At 43.8% G+C, this 15537-nt stretch overlaps 1 protein-coding gene across 2 annotated transcripts in view; it reads left to right on the top strand.

Annotated features, from left to right (window-relative positions):
- The first annotated feature begins 1369 nt into the window (after window positions 1-1369).
- Window positions 1370-15537, top strand: part of RFT1 (RFT1 homolog) — a 36705-nt gene continuing 22537 nt past the window's right edge. Inside the window, exons 1-6 of one of the 2 annotated variants that reach the window (XM_030569431.1) lie at window positions 1370-1628; window positions 6186-6271; window positions 8189-8305; window positions 10818-11007; window positions 11288-11389; window positions 13025-13159. In XM_030569431.1, coding sequence (XP_030425291.1) covers window positions 1566-1628; window positions 6186-6271; window positions 8189-8305; window positions 10818-11007; window positions 11288-11389; window positions 13025-13159 — 693 coding nt within the window. In that variant the 5' untranslated portion in view covers window positions 1370-1565. The remainder of the gene's footprint in view (window positions 1629-6185; window positions 6272-8188; window positions 8306-10817; window positions 11008-11287; window positions 11390-13024; window positions 13160-15537) is intronic. The other variant, XM_030569433.1, reaches the window with a different exon arrangement.

Below are 15537 nucleotides of genomic sequence, written 5' to 3'. Positions count from 1 at the left end.
CTCAAATGTCCATCATTTTGAGGAACATGATTCATTTTACTCCCAAAGTTCCCTATGTTCCATACAAATTTCTGTATCTTCAGTTTTGTTGTTGAAAATAATTTACATCACAAATAAACGCAAAGAGCTATTTGCACTAAAGGAATGCACTCCAAATAATTAATTTTCCCGCATGAATGATTTGTGTGTTCCTCATTTTTTGGATCTTTACGTCACACTGCATTCCACATTTGGGCCTTAGCAGGTGTTGAATTATACCCATGGCTGTTTGTTGCTTTGATGAAGTACACAAAAGTTATCTATTTTGACATTGTGGGTATCTAAAAACTAAATGTCTGAGTGAAAGTGACTCAAAACTCTACACTGGAAACCAGCCATTTTGAGATCAGCCTGACTGATACATTGGTGGGTCTGAGCTCTTGGATAGTTGCCAGGTGCACCTCTTAGAGATAGCTGCATGAGGAAACGTTAGAAATAGTTATTAGTGAGAATGTGTCTCATCAAACAGCCAGATTCTTCACTTCACAAGGACAGAATCAAAGTGCAGCTCTAATCTACCCAAAGGGAGAGGAGTGTGCGTGAAAGGTGTCTCCATGCTGCCTTTAAGAGTTGGTGTTTGGGGAGCTGTCTTTCCTTGTCCCATGAAGGTAGAGTTTGGGGGAGCTGTGTGCCTGTGAAGGATGTCTCTCCTGGTCTATTAGGACTGCAGGAGCGCTGGTGGTGTTTGCCTTGTCTCCATAGGGGGACCTATACGGATGTTTTCCTTTCTCCCTAAGAGCTCAGGCAAGAGCTGGGTGTGAGTTGACATCTCTCTTTGAGCAGGGGCGGCTCCAGGCACCAGCACGGCAAGCGCGTGCCTGGGGCGGCAAGCCAGGGGGGCGCTCTGCCCATCGCCGCGAGGGCGGCAGACAGGTTGCCTTCGGCGGCTTGCCTGTGGAGGGTCCGCTGATCCCGCGGCTTCGGCAGACAAGCCGCCGAAGGCAGCCTGCCTGCCGTGCTTGGGGCAGCAAAGTACCTAAAGCTGCCTCTGCTTTTGAGAGTTAGGACGTGTGTTGGGAGGTATTTTTACTTGTTCCGTACAAGGGTCATGGGGAGTTGTGTGTAAGGGCTGCCCCATTCTCCCGCCTAATGCAGGGGGGCAGTTGTGTGGCTCCCCTTGCCCCTTCTCACGGTTAGGGCGGGAGCCTGTCTGCCCGTCCCCTGTAAGGGTGTGGGCGGGGAGGGGGTACGTCTCCCTTGTCGGGGTTTGGGCTGGAACGGAGAAGCGGCTCAATGCCTCCCCTCAGGGTGGGGGAGGCGCTCCGCTCCGGCGGCCTGAGGAAGCGGCCGGTCGGCCAGAGTCCCACGCTCCGCCCCTGCTGACGAGATCGATGCGCGACAATGCGGCAGCGCTACTGACTTCCCGATGCTCTGGAGTCCGAGACCGACGCCGGCCTGGGAGCGGGATGGAGCCGGAGTGGAGGCTGAGAGCGGCTCCCACGCGTGGCAGCCGGGGATCCGGGTGCTGAGTCCCGCCGGCGTGCGGCGATAGCACGTCTTCCCCTGGCGCGTCGGGGGCGCGAGCCATGGGCTCCCAGGACGTGCTGAGCGAGACCACCCGGCTGGCCTCCTCCAGCGCCCTGTTGCAGGTACCCCCCCCCCCCGCTCCTCTGCTGGGCGCCCCCCGCGCTCCCGGGGGGTGCCCCTTCCAAAGCAGGCAGACGCGGAAGGAGGGGATCTTCTCTCCGGTGTAAGAGCGAACTCCTCTGAGCGTAGGATACCGCTCCGCGTAGGAGTGTGCTACTGGTAGCACTTATTGATACGGGTAGATTGTAAAAAACTGCTATTGTATTAAACTGCTACCTGCTGTAGCAAATGCCTACAGATAGTAGGTTCTTGCACTATAATGTATGTAAAATTGCTACATGTGGGAATGTGCTATCTCTGGCAGTTAGTGATATGTATAGATTGTAAGAAACAGCTTTTGTAAAAAGATGCTACTTTATTTGTACATGGTTGAGAACTGTTATCATGTTTCAGTCTTCCCTCATAGGTTATGTTTTCTGTGGTCCTTAAATTTTCACAAACTTTATAAGTGTATTCGCTGTGTTATTATCTCAATCATTAAGATTTTGAATAGAAACATATCCAGAACTGATCCCCGGAGAATCTCACTTGTTATGCCCATCTTATTTATCATTATGTCCATCTAGGTTTCCTTTCCATAGTTTGTTTATGAGAAGGTCATGGGAGACAGTATCAAAAGCCTTACCAAAGGCAAGATATACTGCATCTACCACTTGTAGGCTTGTTACACTGTTAAAGAAAGCTACCAAGTTGGTTTTACATGTGAGACTGCTTGAAATACCTATTTTTAGCAAAGTAGGACCTTTAACTGCTGCAGGTAGCAGGGTCCTACAGAAAGCATTTTCACACACACATGTATGAAAGTGCAAACTATAGGGATGTGCTGCCTGTAACACTGCAATGCAATGAAGCTAATTCCTACAGACAGCAGTTTCTCACACTATTGGTAAGTGAGACTGTCTGTAAGAATTAGCTACATCAGATGGCCTTAGTGAATTCTTACCGTTAGAAGTTCCTGAGAGCTGCGAAGGGCTGTACATGTTAGCCTTGTGGTATTCTGAACAACAATTATTAGCTATTATGCTAACAGAAAATGAGATGAATTGGGTACGAGCTAAAGATATGACAGTCTTAACTCCTTTGCTGACAAAACATGAAAATAACCTTTTCCTTACATATGTTTCTGGATGGTACACAGCTGTGGCCAGCTCAGTTAGGGCCCAGCTATCCTGATAAGAGGGCTGTAGGCCAGAAGCTGGAGAAGTCTCACTCTAGCCCTGGGGTGAGTGGGAAGGGGAGCAAGGTACTTGAAGTGGAGTGGTGCTGGGGAAGGGCAAGGGGAACTGGGGAGTTCCAGCCTGTTAAACCCCCAACTTTAGGCCTTGATGAAGACCTATGTAAAGATACTTGGGCTGCAGAGGGGCAGCCTGGCGATAGGCAAAGGCAGCAGGTCCTAACTCCTTGCCAATGATGAGTGGTCATGGCAGACTGCAGTCTGCCCCAGTGAGCAGGTGCTGGATGATGACTGGCAGTAGCCCCCGAGGCAAGGTGGGTTTAGAGGGTTGGGGGTTCCCCTGGAAGGGAAACTCAGAATAAGGGGTTACCGTGGAGGCAGCACCCAAAGGTAAACGGCACCGGGGTCCAGCAGGGACACGGGTGGCCAGTGGCAGGTGAGACACTAGCTAGTAGGAGGTACTCGGTACACTGGCCAGTATGAGGTGCTCTGTACCCTGGAGAGCTAATTTCCCGAGACAACCAGCAGGAGGTGATGCGCTGGTGAGTCTTGACCTCGCTACAGTGCCATTGGATTAGAGGAGCTTTTGTGGCAAGAACCACCAGTTCTTGCCACATTTGTGTAATATAATATTATAAACATATTTTCATAAAGAATGTAGAGTATAATGTCACATCCCACATGTATGTTTGCTGATCTGCAAATAGTAAAGGAGCATGCACCTTTGGGTGCAAATGCCCATGACAATAGTGCAGAGCCATGCAAGCCCTGTGATTCCGTGTGAGATGGCAGATAGTGAGGAGGGCCAGGCAGGTTAGTGGCTTTAGAAAAAAAGGTGTAAACACTATGTATACATTTATGTATGGGATACTTATAAAATTAGTGGATGATTAATCACATGAGTTATAAGAAGTTGGATCCCATGGCCACAACCACCCCCTGTCTGCCTGTTTGTTACCCAGCATACACTGCCAATCCAAAGCTTCCCAAAATACAGTGGGATATCTATTCATAGTGCACGTCACTCTGAATCTGTACAAGTGCTTCTGGTGAGTACCCTGACTGCTGAGGCAAGGAGTCCAGGAGGCATGCACACAAGTGACATATGTCACCATAGAGTCACTGCAGTTACTAACTTGAGTTAACCCAAACTTAAAGTGTACATATGGCCTTAGGTATATTAAATGTTTGGCAGTATGAGGGTAGACTAAGATTCATTCAGGTGTTTAAGCTCAAGGCATTGAAACTGGCCTTACTACACCCTACAGGCTCAGGAACAAAGAGGCACACACAAAATATAATTTATTTATTAAAATTTCTTGACTTGAGGGTGTATAACTCATGATTTTAGAATTCTTGTGGTTGTAAAAGTATGTTGGGGTGTAGATGTGCGTTCATTATATTTTGCAAGGAAAAACGATGAATGGATTGAACAAAGAATTAGATCAGTCCCTCAGGATAAGTAAATTGGCTATTAGCCAAGATAATCGGGGATGCAGGCCCGTGCTCTGCATGTCCCTAAAATGTTCTTTGACTGCTGCATGCTGGGATTGGACAATGGGATGATTCAATGAATCATTGCCTGGTCTGATCATTCCCTTAGAAGCACCTGGCATTGGCCGCTGTCACAAGACAGGATACTAGATGAGGCGGACTATTGGTCTGACCACCAATATTTACCCCATTGGTGAATTGACTCAAAACAAAGTTTTGACAATAGGCCAGAAATTCAGTCAGCATGGAAGTCAGATGGTCCAACGGAATAAACATCTGCTCTAAAAATGAGAAGAAAAAAATTAGAATTGAGAATTCAGGGAATCCCAGCAGCAAATAAGACAACTTGACTTGGAGACTCTATGCATTCAGATACAGTGATAAGGGATTCTTGGTTTCTGAGGGGATATATGTAAAATATTTCACTGAATTAAGTCTTGGGGATTATCTATACTGGCAAGTTAAAGCACTCTAACTTGCTGGTTCAAGGGTGTGAAAAATCCCCCCCCTTCCCAAGCGCAGCAAGCTTGAGTGCTTTAAAGCGCTAGTGTAGACAGGCTCGGCTGCCTGTGCTTGGAGCTAATTCCCTCATTGAGGTGGATTACCAGGCGCACTGGCACCCATGACAGTGCTTTGAACTTTGTAGTGTAGTCATGGCCTCGGTAGGTTAGATCAGACAAAGAGGAGATTCATTGACTAGACATTGGGATGCAGGGTGCAGGCTCCAGCTCGGTGTCACTTACCTAGAGTGGTTCCGGGGTGGCAGCGGCGCGCACTGGGATAAGGGCAGGCTCCCTGCCTGCCTGCCCTGGCCCCCGGCCCCGCGCTACTCCGTTTCAGGAAGCAGGTGGAACCCTGTTCCTGCAGCCCATGGGGGAGTAGGGGGGCTCAGGGTTCTGTGCGTGCGCTGCTCTTGCCACTCCTCTATACCTCCCACGAAGCTCGCATTGGCCGCGGTTCCCTGTTCCCAGCCAATGGAAGCTGCGGGGGCCGTGCCTGGAAGGAGGCAATGCAGGAGCCCTCTGTCTCCTTCCCCCTCCACCCTGGCCCGAAGGGGCGTGCTGCCAGCTGCTTCAGACAGTGGTGCGGGGCTCGCAAAGCCACAGGGGGCAATCCTGCGGGTAGGCGCAGGGGCAGGGGCGCAGGGAACTTGGCGGGTCACATGCCCAAGAGCCCCTTGGGCCACGTGTTTGAGACCCCCATTATAGACTGACAGACGTATTGGAGCATAAGCTTTCATGGGTGAATACCCACTTCGTCAGATGCATGACATTGCACCTCCATGTAGTTCTTCCCTATAAGTAATTTTTCCTTTCCAGACTAACAATGCATTTAGCATGTGAGTTGTTTCCAATGTATATTATTTCTAGATTAAATTGATGCTGTCTGGGTGGTTCTCAGTGTTCGCAGCCTACTGTGTGCCTTTCAGCAGTCTGAAGCCCAAGCCCCGCCACCCAGTGCTGACGCATATAATTTAGCTTTGCAAGACCTCCTGTGGGTAGGGCCCTGTGCAGTTGCCCTGCTTGTCACCCTCTAACACTGGCCCTGCACTTATGATGCCCCTAAACCCATCCCGTGATCACACTGGGAATCGTAACCTCTATGTTGAGAAACAATGATGTAGATGATTGACGTGTCATACCCTGGTTGAGAACCACTGATTTAGATAGCAAATAATAAAAATTATTGTCAATAGGCTTAATCCTGTGAGATACTGGACACCTCATGTGAGCAGAGCATGTATGATCATCAACTTCAGTAGCAGCTGAAAGAATTCAGCACCTTTCAGAAGTTGCTTAGCCCTGCACAGGATCTGGTCCCTTGTTAAGATTGATATTGGCCCATATTTGAAAGTAACTAATGCAACTTATTCTATGTGTTTTCTTCACAGATATTGTTTCGGGTGATTACTTTTGGCTTAAATGCATTTACTCTCCGCTATGTATCAAAAGAAATGATTGGCCTTGTGAATGTAAGGTAATGAAGAATAGAATTGATGGTGAATGATTCCAATATAGAAGTTTATCACATTGTTCCTTGTCTAAATACAAATGAAGTACTTGGGCTTTCCCTAATGCAAGATTTTTAAAAAGGGGGTGCATGATAGCATAATGAAGATGCTGGTGTCAGTACACTTTAAAGGCTTGAAGTAAGATTATATGCCTTGTGTTTAAAAACAAATTTTACCCATGTTGCTAGTAACACTTCAGAAAAAAAATAAAATCTAACAAAGTACTTCTTGGTATTTTGTGGTGTTTGCTTGTTGGATTTCTCTAAATCCGAGCAAGGAAATTACACCTCTACCCCGATATAATGTGACCCAATATAAGGCGGGTTCGCATACAAGGTGGTAAAGCTCTGACACGCTGCTCTGAGCAGCATGTTAAGGGTGCCGTGCCAGGCCAGGGCCGAGGGGTTCAATAAGGGGCAGAGGGTCTCCAAGGCGGTCAGGGGCTCCCCCCCAGGGTCTGGGGGACAGGAGCTGTGGGAGGGCACTTTTGGGGGCAACGCAGTCCCAGAGTGCCCCAAGGGATTAGCGGGGGGCCGGGAGTAGCCTGCTCTGCTTCCCTCACCCCGGCTCCAGCCCCAGGCGTGTTGCTCAGGGGAGGGGGCTTAGGGGAAGGGATCCCCCACACACTCACCGGCGGTGGGAGGCAGGGCAGCCCTGCCCCAGACAGCTCCACTCCGCCAGCTCCCAGCTGTGGCACTTCACTTCCCGCCGAACAGGTGAGTGCAGGACCTTTCTCCAGCCGCCCCCCAGCGACATGGCTGGGGCCAGGGCGAGGAAAGTGGAGCGAGCTGGGGCCGCTTCGCTCCGCTGCTAGTGAGTGTGTGTGTGTGTGTGTGGGGGGGGCATCCTTTCCCCAACCTCCCCGCACTCACCAGCAGCAGGAAGCAGAGCGCTGCAGCTGGGAGGTGGCAGAGTAGAGTGGGCTGGGGCCAGGCTGCTCCGCTTCCGACTGCTGGTGAGTCCCTGTTTGTGGGAGGTGGATAGGGGTTGGAGCAGTCGGGACTGCGGTTGGGTAGGGGGTAGGCTCCTGGGGGTGATTAGGGACAGGGGTCTCTGGAGGGGGCAGTCAGGGAACAAGGAACGTGGAAGGGCAAAGCAAGTTTGATATAACTCGGTCTCACCTGTAACATGGTCTCACCTATAACACAGTGAGATTTTTTGTCTCCTGAGGACTGTGTTGTATTGGGGTAGAGATGTGTATCAATCCATTTCACTTTCTGCCTCATGGACTAGCAGGATGACTAAGTGAAATGTTCAGAGCTGTTTCCAGTGGCATTAGAAACATTACTGTCTGAATTTTGAACTGTACAATGGTGTGCCTGTAATCTTGTGATAAGAGTAGCTTTATAATGTTCAGTTTTAAAGTTATAATGAGTAACCGTCTAGTAGGTTCTTAATATTTAATATTGAACATACAGGTACCTCTTGTTGGCTTTGGCAAATCTTAAGCAAATTGGGTAGAGTATTCCCTTTCCTCCCAACTTCCCTGGGACTTACTTAAACCTTATCTGGTAAAGATTGGAGCATCAGTTTGAAAAACACTGCTGTAATCTTATTCCTTTCCTGCCCTTCGGAACTGGATATTAACAATGTAGCACATGGGGAGAAAAAAATATATAATTTGCCTATATTTGTATTAAACCATATATCATGACACCACATCTTCCCCTATTGTGGGCAACTTGGTCAACCCTCTGTTATGCACGATTTTTATTATAAGATCATCTATTAGAAATAAGTTTTTGCTCTGTGGTATTTAAACTATGTTTATAGGTAAAGTAGCTTTGTCAGATTAGTTTTTAAACGTCAGTTTAGCCGTTGTAGTGCTGTACATGAAGACAAGCCCTCAAATGAATCACTTTCTTTTTATTCCCTTTCTTTAGGCTAACACTGCTTTATTCTACAATTGTTTTCTTAGCCAGAGAGGCATTCCGTAGGGCTTGTTTGAGTGGCAGCACAAAGCGAAATTGGACCAAAACTATTAATCTTTTGTGGCTAACGTAAGTGTCCTTTTGAGATTCTTATTTATTTCCAGTCTATGTTTATAAAAGCATTCATTGTCAGATGTCTGAGCACATATAAAGATGAAAATATGTATTTACCTAACTAGACTACTGTTCCAGGATGTAGCACATTATGATCTCCTCGGTTGCAGCCTCAGGACAAAGACTCAAGGCATTAGATTAAATGGGATTAATGATACTTACTTCCCTCTTTAAAAAGTGTTTTGAGATCTACTGATGAAAAGTGCTGTATGCGGGTTAAGTATTATTGTTTATACTGTGCTCTTAGTATCTATGGACTTGGCCTCTTTTGGAGCTATACTGGGGAAGTAAATTCTATAGTCAAGATACACACTAGGCAAAATTTGAATATTTAGGAACATGTACTTCAAAAGTATTAGAACTAAATTCCTTAGAGGTTCTTATACAGCATTCATCACCATAGTACCTGAATGCCTTCTGGTAGCGCCTTAAGCTTTGTGACTAGCATCTGTTGTGTGTGTTTGCTTATCTTCTCCCCATGGGGAGAAGTGAAACTGAAAATGAAGGTTTTAATTTATGTGGAGGATCCAAGTTTGGATCTAGAGCTTGATCCCAAATCTCTTTGGGGTTTGGAGCACTGTGAAAGCATTGTGGTTGGTCCCTGAGGGCTCAGCAATCTTTGGTTACTTTAGAGGCTAATTAAGTACTGGAGGAAGCAGAGTACAGCTTTTTCTTAGAAGTAATAGTTGGCCCAGTACAGGACCTTGGAGGGGAAATGCGAATAGGAGAGTGAGAAGTCAGAGAAACACTTTGTCCTCCCCTCACTCACAAAACTGCCACATTTAGATAAGATCAGAGGTTTGCTTATGTTTTCAAATGTGGAAGAAGCAAAACTAGGTGCCTAGCCAAAATGCCTAGCAGCCAAAATATAGTGTGTGTTGTTTTCTTATTACTTAGATTCTTCAAGTTTGTCTGTGCAAACATTTAGTTCATGGCAAGCTGGGGTGCAAATCTAGCCCATTACTAGCCTGCTGTGAACAAAGTATCCATGAAAAGAACAACAGTACTTGTGGCACCTTAGAGACTAACAAATTTATTTGAGCATAAGCTTTTGTGGGCTACAGCCCACTTCATCGGACGCACAGAATGGAACATATAGTGAGGAGAGATATATGTATACATACAGAGAACATGAAAAGGTGGGAGCTGGGATCAGAGGATAATGACCTGTAGAATGTGCTGTTAGAGAGCTACCTAGCGGCCTCTTGTTCATATTCCAACTTATTCATGATGACAACAGCACCTTCTTTGTCAGCCTTTTTGATTATCATGTCAGAGTTTTTCTCGAGGCTGTTGATGGCGTTGTGTTCAGCACGGCTGAGGTTATGGGGCAAGTGATGCTGGTATTTCCCCCATGTTAAGTATCCTCACAGCTTCTTGTCAAACTGTCTTAAATGAGCTATCTTGATTATCACTAAAAAGTTTTTTTTTCCTCCTGCTGACAACAGTTCATCTTAATTAATTAGCCTCATAGAGTTGGTTGGGCAACTCCTACCTTTTCATGTTCTCTGTATGTATATCAGGGGTAGGCAACCTATGGCACGTGTGCCGAAGGCAGCACGCTAGCTGATTTTAGGTGGCACTCGCACTGCCCGGATCCTGGCTACCTGTCCGGGGGGCTCTGCATTTTAATTTAATTTTAAATGAAGCTTCTTAAACATTTTGAAACCTTAGTAACTTTACATACAACAATAATTTAGTTATATATTATAGACTTCTAGAACGAGACCTTCTAAAAATGTTAAAACTTATTACTGGCATGCAGAACCTTAAATCAGAGTGAATAAATGAAGACTCAGCACAACACTTCTGAAAGGTTGCCAGCCCCTGTTGTATATGTATCTCCTCACTATATGTTCCATTCTATGCATCCAAAGAAGTGGGCTGTAACCCCATGAAAGCTTATGCTCAAATAAATTTTTTAGTCTCTAAGGTGCCACAAAGACTCCTGTTCTTTTTGCGGATACAGACTAACATGGCTGCTACTCTGAAAAGTATCTTGTGAACCTTGCTGACATGCACCGACAGTTCCTTAGTGTACTTCATGTGCCCTGCTTTGGAGTAGGCCTATAAAAAGAAGTCAAGGGAGTTTGTCAGAGATCTTTTTAAAACAACAGCAACAATGGGCAGGGTTGTGGTGTGGTGGGGGTTTTTTTTTTTGTTTTTTTGTTTTTGGGAGCAGTTAAAAAGTGGGTGGTAATGCTTAGAACTTTTTCCATTAGAATGTTTAACGTATTTATGTAAATATAATCACTACAAAGAAATGAAATATGAATACTTGTATCCTGTAGTATCAATTCAAATATTTTAATTGTATATAGCAAAGTGAAAACTGCATGTTTCCCTCCTCTTTTGCTTGCAATATGTGATCACTTAATTTAATTTGTGTTTTTCTATTTAGATAAGCACCTCTATAACTCAGAAAAACAATTTATTTGACTTTATTTATTTATGTATTTATTTAAAGAGTTCCTTTAGGGATATGTTGGTCACTGTTCCTGGGCTGGATCTGGCTACAGTTACTTGAAGTTCCTGATCCTAACTCAGTTCCCTACTATAAGATTGGAGTAGTTGCATTTGGTCTTTCTGCAGTGGTTGAACTTCTAGGAGAACCATTCTGGGTTTTGGCACAAGCACATTTGTTTATAAGGCTTAAGGTTAGTAAAATGAGCACTATACTTGCATATACTAGATAATGATGGAGAAAGTCTTGATTGAGTTAGTCAAAGACGACTAGGGTATTTAACCACATAACTCTGAATGAAGTTAAAGACTAGTGTGATGAGATCCCTTTGGTCATGGAAGTCTGATACCTAATATTTAACATCTGTATTTAAATGTACATATATAATAAATGAATATGCAGTCTGTGTACACTTCAGGTCTTCTGACTGATGCAGTTGGCAGTGAATCTGTTTTTTGTTTTTTTAAACTTAGGTAATTGCTGAAAGTCTTTCAATAATCTCCAAATGCATTTTGACAGTTATTTTAGTAGTGCTGTATCCACAATGGGGACTTTACATTTTTTCTTTGGCCCAGGTAAGTTTTCTCTATGTTCTCTACTGTATATTTGTGACTCGCCAAACGTCTGTTTGCTGCTGCCTCTTGGATTTAGCCAGTTAACTAATTCTGAAAGTAAGAGGAAGATGCTTCTGCAATATTGTACAGAATACTATTCTTGTATATCTATGTCCACTACACATTTAACATTTTGACTGATCCAGTTTAGTGCTAACAGAAACACGCACCATGTTTTATGTATGCATGCACGTTCTCCAAATATGGACATTTATTATTCGCTTTTTATTTCTAATTCATTTACATATGCTAATGATTGGTAGGCTTAATCTTTGAATTTGTTACTTTGGATTCCTGCTGTTTGCAGCAGGAGATGACAATGTGTGTACCAATTCAACAAATACGTTTTGATTTTTTCCCGCCTTATTGTAGATGTCTTTGTGTATGAGAAATAAGATCCTGAGTTCTTTAGCAAAGAATTTCAATGATAAACGACCAAATAGATCAGTGTTTATATGTAACAACTTTGATAACTGGCATTTAAGATTTAAGTTTTTATTCCAAACTAAGAGAGCCTTTGTGCAGACTAAATACTTACATTATTTTTCTATGGTGTGGTAGCACTTAAAGGCCTGATCCCTATTGTGCTAGGCACTGTAGGAACATAACAGACCTGTCGCCAAGACTTCATCAGATTGATTTATAATCATAGCAGTTGTATGGGTGGTGAAATAATCTATGGACTGAATCAGGATTTGAAAGATAGCTGTTCCTCTGTTAAATACATGCGTGAACCCTTACTTTAGGGCATAACAAACTGAATCAATTACATATTTTTATCTTTGTAACCCTTTCCAGTTTAGTGTCTAATCCTGCAAAACTCTACTTCACAGTAAGAATTTGTAAGATCAGGCCTTTAGATTGCAAATACCCTGCCTTTAATTTTTCTGCAAAATGTAGTGCATACCTGTGGTGTTATATAATATTAATGCAGTCTATCACTGTAGTTGCTGTCAGTCCTTCCATTTAGGTTCCCCTTTTACAGAGATTACTATAATTTGGCTGCAAATTTCAACTGTTTTGAATCATTTATAAACCTCTTCTCCATATGTAATTGCTTGTGGCACAGAACAATACAATAAAATAGTCTATGAATTAATTAAAGCTTTATAATTGGCTTTATAATCTACTAACTAGGACAAATGAATTGGTCAACACAAGAGGAAACCAGTGCAGTGAAAGACGTGTGTGGTCTCAGAGCTTTGGCTCCAAACATCTACACTGCACTTTTTAGCCCTTCAGCCTGAGCCCTGTGAGCCTGAATCAATTGACCTGGGCCAGCTGCAGCCATGCTGCAAATCTTTTATTGCAGTGCAAACATAACCAATTTTAGGGTGGAGTGACACAGATCAGGGCCAGTAATGTTAAAATGTGCTGATTAAAAAAAAAAAGAAAGTTATGGGATTTTTGTGTGTTAGGGTGACTAGTGATAGTAGTAATTTTAGTTTAGAACATTTGTTTGTAAACTATTCCTTCACTCAGTCTACTATTTGAAATTTCAGAATAATTGTGAGGTATCCAATTATTATTTAGCTGAATCCTAGTATTTAGTTTTAAATCTGGAGTTTATATTATGTTTCATATCTTTTCTTTCAGCTTTTATACACCAGTATTCTGGTGCTGTGCTATGTAATGTATTTCATGAAGTTTTTGGGTTCTCCTGAAGCAACAAAGAAATCTTTTCCAGTTTCTAGAATGACAGATCTGTTACCCAACTTGATTGAAGACCAGGTAAATTGCAGAGCTTGAAGTTTTTAATATTGTTGTCTTTCATGAATGAGGGAATTTCAGAATTGGTTTTGCTGAATAAGGAGAAACAATTTGAGTAATACCCATCTTAAATGTGAGTTTGCAGAATGTAGCCTCCTTGCAGAGGATACAGTTGAGCAAGAACAAACAGGTTGAGTAAATTATTCTTGTAATGGTTCTCCTTGTATTAATAAAGCTTTTATTACTATTTAAAACATGGCCACCACCTCACTTTGGTCAACACTCAGGTTCCCCCAAGCTTCTCAAGCACTCTTTTTATTGAAGTGAGAAATTAAATCAGTTATTAATGAGCTAATTTCTTCGATGCAGGATTGTTTCACTGAAATATATTTTCTAGTGTTTTTGCGTAGACCTTTAAGAATGTAGCTGCATGTAATAATGAATAGAATGAGTATTAGTGATTGAATTCCAAGCAGGTTAGTTTCTTTCCTAAAGGAATGATAATCTAACTGTTGTGCCAGGGAGTTTTCTACCCAATGTTTTTGGAAAATACTGAACTCTGAAATATTCAGAATCCCTATTCAGCAAAACATGTTCCATTCTCTTCATAGACAGGGCTCTGAGGAAAATCGTGATTTAATGGACTGGGCAAAATTATCCCAATACCTGAATTTTTCCAACAGCAGGGAGGTAGAAGTGGGCACCTGTGCGCACTGGTCTGAGGCTCAGTGTGGCTTGTAGCATGTGGCAGTGTCATGTTAGAGCAGCAGTTTCAAGTGGTGGCCATCTTGCCTCTCATAAAACTGGCTGCTGAATCCACTCCCGAACTGCTGCAATTTACTCTGGCTCTGCAGACTTCTTCCACGCTCTCTTCCTGTCTGGTGCTTGGTGTCCACCTGCCTGCCAAGCTGGCTTACCTGCTGCAGGTTCAGTAGCTATTTTTATGTGAGGTGGTACTGCTGTTCTTTGGTGCACATGAGCAGCTGCGGCCTCAGCAGGGAGGCAGAAGTTGCACCAGCTGCCGAGTCTCTCTCCTCCCCCCCCCCCAACTGCTGTCCAAAGTGATGATGCTGTCCATTACTAGCCACACCGAGTATGAGACCTGCACGCACAGATGCCTGCTTCTATCTTCCTGCTGTCAGAAAAATTGCAACAATTTAGAGGTGGACTCAGCGGTTGGTGTGTGCTCCTGTCTCCCCAGTGAGGCTGCAGGTGCTCATATTCCAAGTGGTGGTGGCAGCACTGCCTTGCATAAAAGCAGCAGCTGAGTCTGAAGCAGATGAGCCAACTTGGCAGGCATTAAGCAGGAGAAAGGAAGAGAAGGAGGAAAAAGTCTGCAGCTGCCAGAGTAAGTTGCAGTGGTTTGGAGGGGTTTGGCATCCAGTTTTATGCAAAAGGGTGAAGTAATGACCTTTTGCTGACTGCACTTTGTGGATATCCTGCGAGAAATTTTGTAGAAAGCGTTGTTTGCTTTAAGCCCTGCATGTGTATTCTAGAAGTCAATAGAATGCAAAATAACACTCTATAACTTTTAGCTTAAAACGGTACCCACAGTATATCTGAGCAGTAGTATAAGCTATAGACATTAACTAAATTTTCCTGTCAGTCACGATTATTACAAACCATTTCATGCTGCTTCACCTGATGAGCTCTAAGACACAGCTAAATCTGTTATTACTAATAAAAAGTGCTTGCAAACAATATAAAATGCTGTTCACAGTGTTACTGTAGCTGTGTTGGTCCCAGGATATTAGAGAGACAAGGTGGATGAGGTAATATATTTTATTGGACCAACTTCTGTTCAGCTCTGGGCTCAAGAAGAGCTCTGTGTAAGCTCAAAAGCTTGGCTCTTTCATCAATAGAAGTTGGTCCAGTAAAAGATATTACTTCACCCATTGTATCTCTCTAATCTAGAGCATTAACAGAAATAGTGTTACTCATCTCAATAATTAAATAAACCACTATTTTAACAAATGCATTCACGTTAAGCAAAAGGGAACCAAAGCAGGGTTTGTCTGCTCTGTCAACACAAGATCTAAGAGTGGGAATCTTTGCTCCAACTTGCCCTTTGGCTGTGATTTAGTTAATCATTGATGATCTGGCCACAAATCTCAGTATATTAAACCTTTCATTGTTCACAATTACTGCACTGGGCACCCCCTTCTTAACTGAAGAGGCATTTAAATATTAATAGTTTGCTTCCTAGGACTTGTAGCACTTGCATGCAGTTCCAATTAGATGTAGACCTTATTTGCTCCTTCTCCTAAATATGGGAAGCGTGATCATCTGATCACTTTCTCCATGCTTACTAATGCTCTTACAGCAGCATTGTGTTCTCCCTTCTTTCAGCCTTTCCCAGTTGTATCCAGGGTAGAACTTTATTGAGAACAACTTACTCC

The sequence above is a fragment of the Gopherus evgoodei genome, chromosome 7 (genome assembly GCF_007399415.2).
Source record: "Gopherus evgoodei ecotype Sinaloan lineage chromosome 7, rGopEvg1_v1.p, whole genome shotgun sequence".
In the NCBI taxonomy this organism is placed as follows: domain Eukaryota; kingdom Metazoa; phylum Chordata; order Testudines; family Testudinidae; genus Gopherus; species Gopherus evgoodei.
This window is presented reverse-complemented; position numbering and strand designations above follow the sequence as displayed.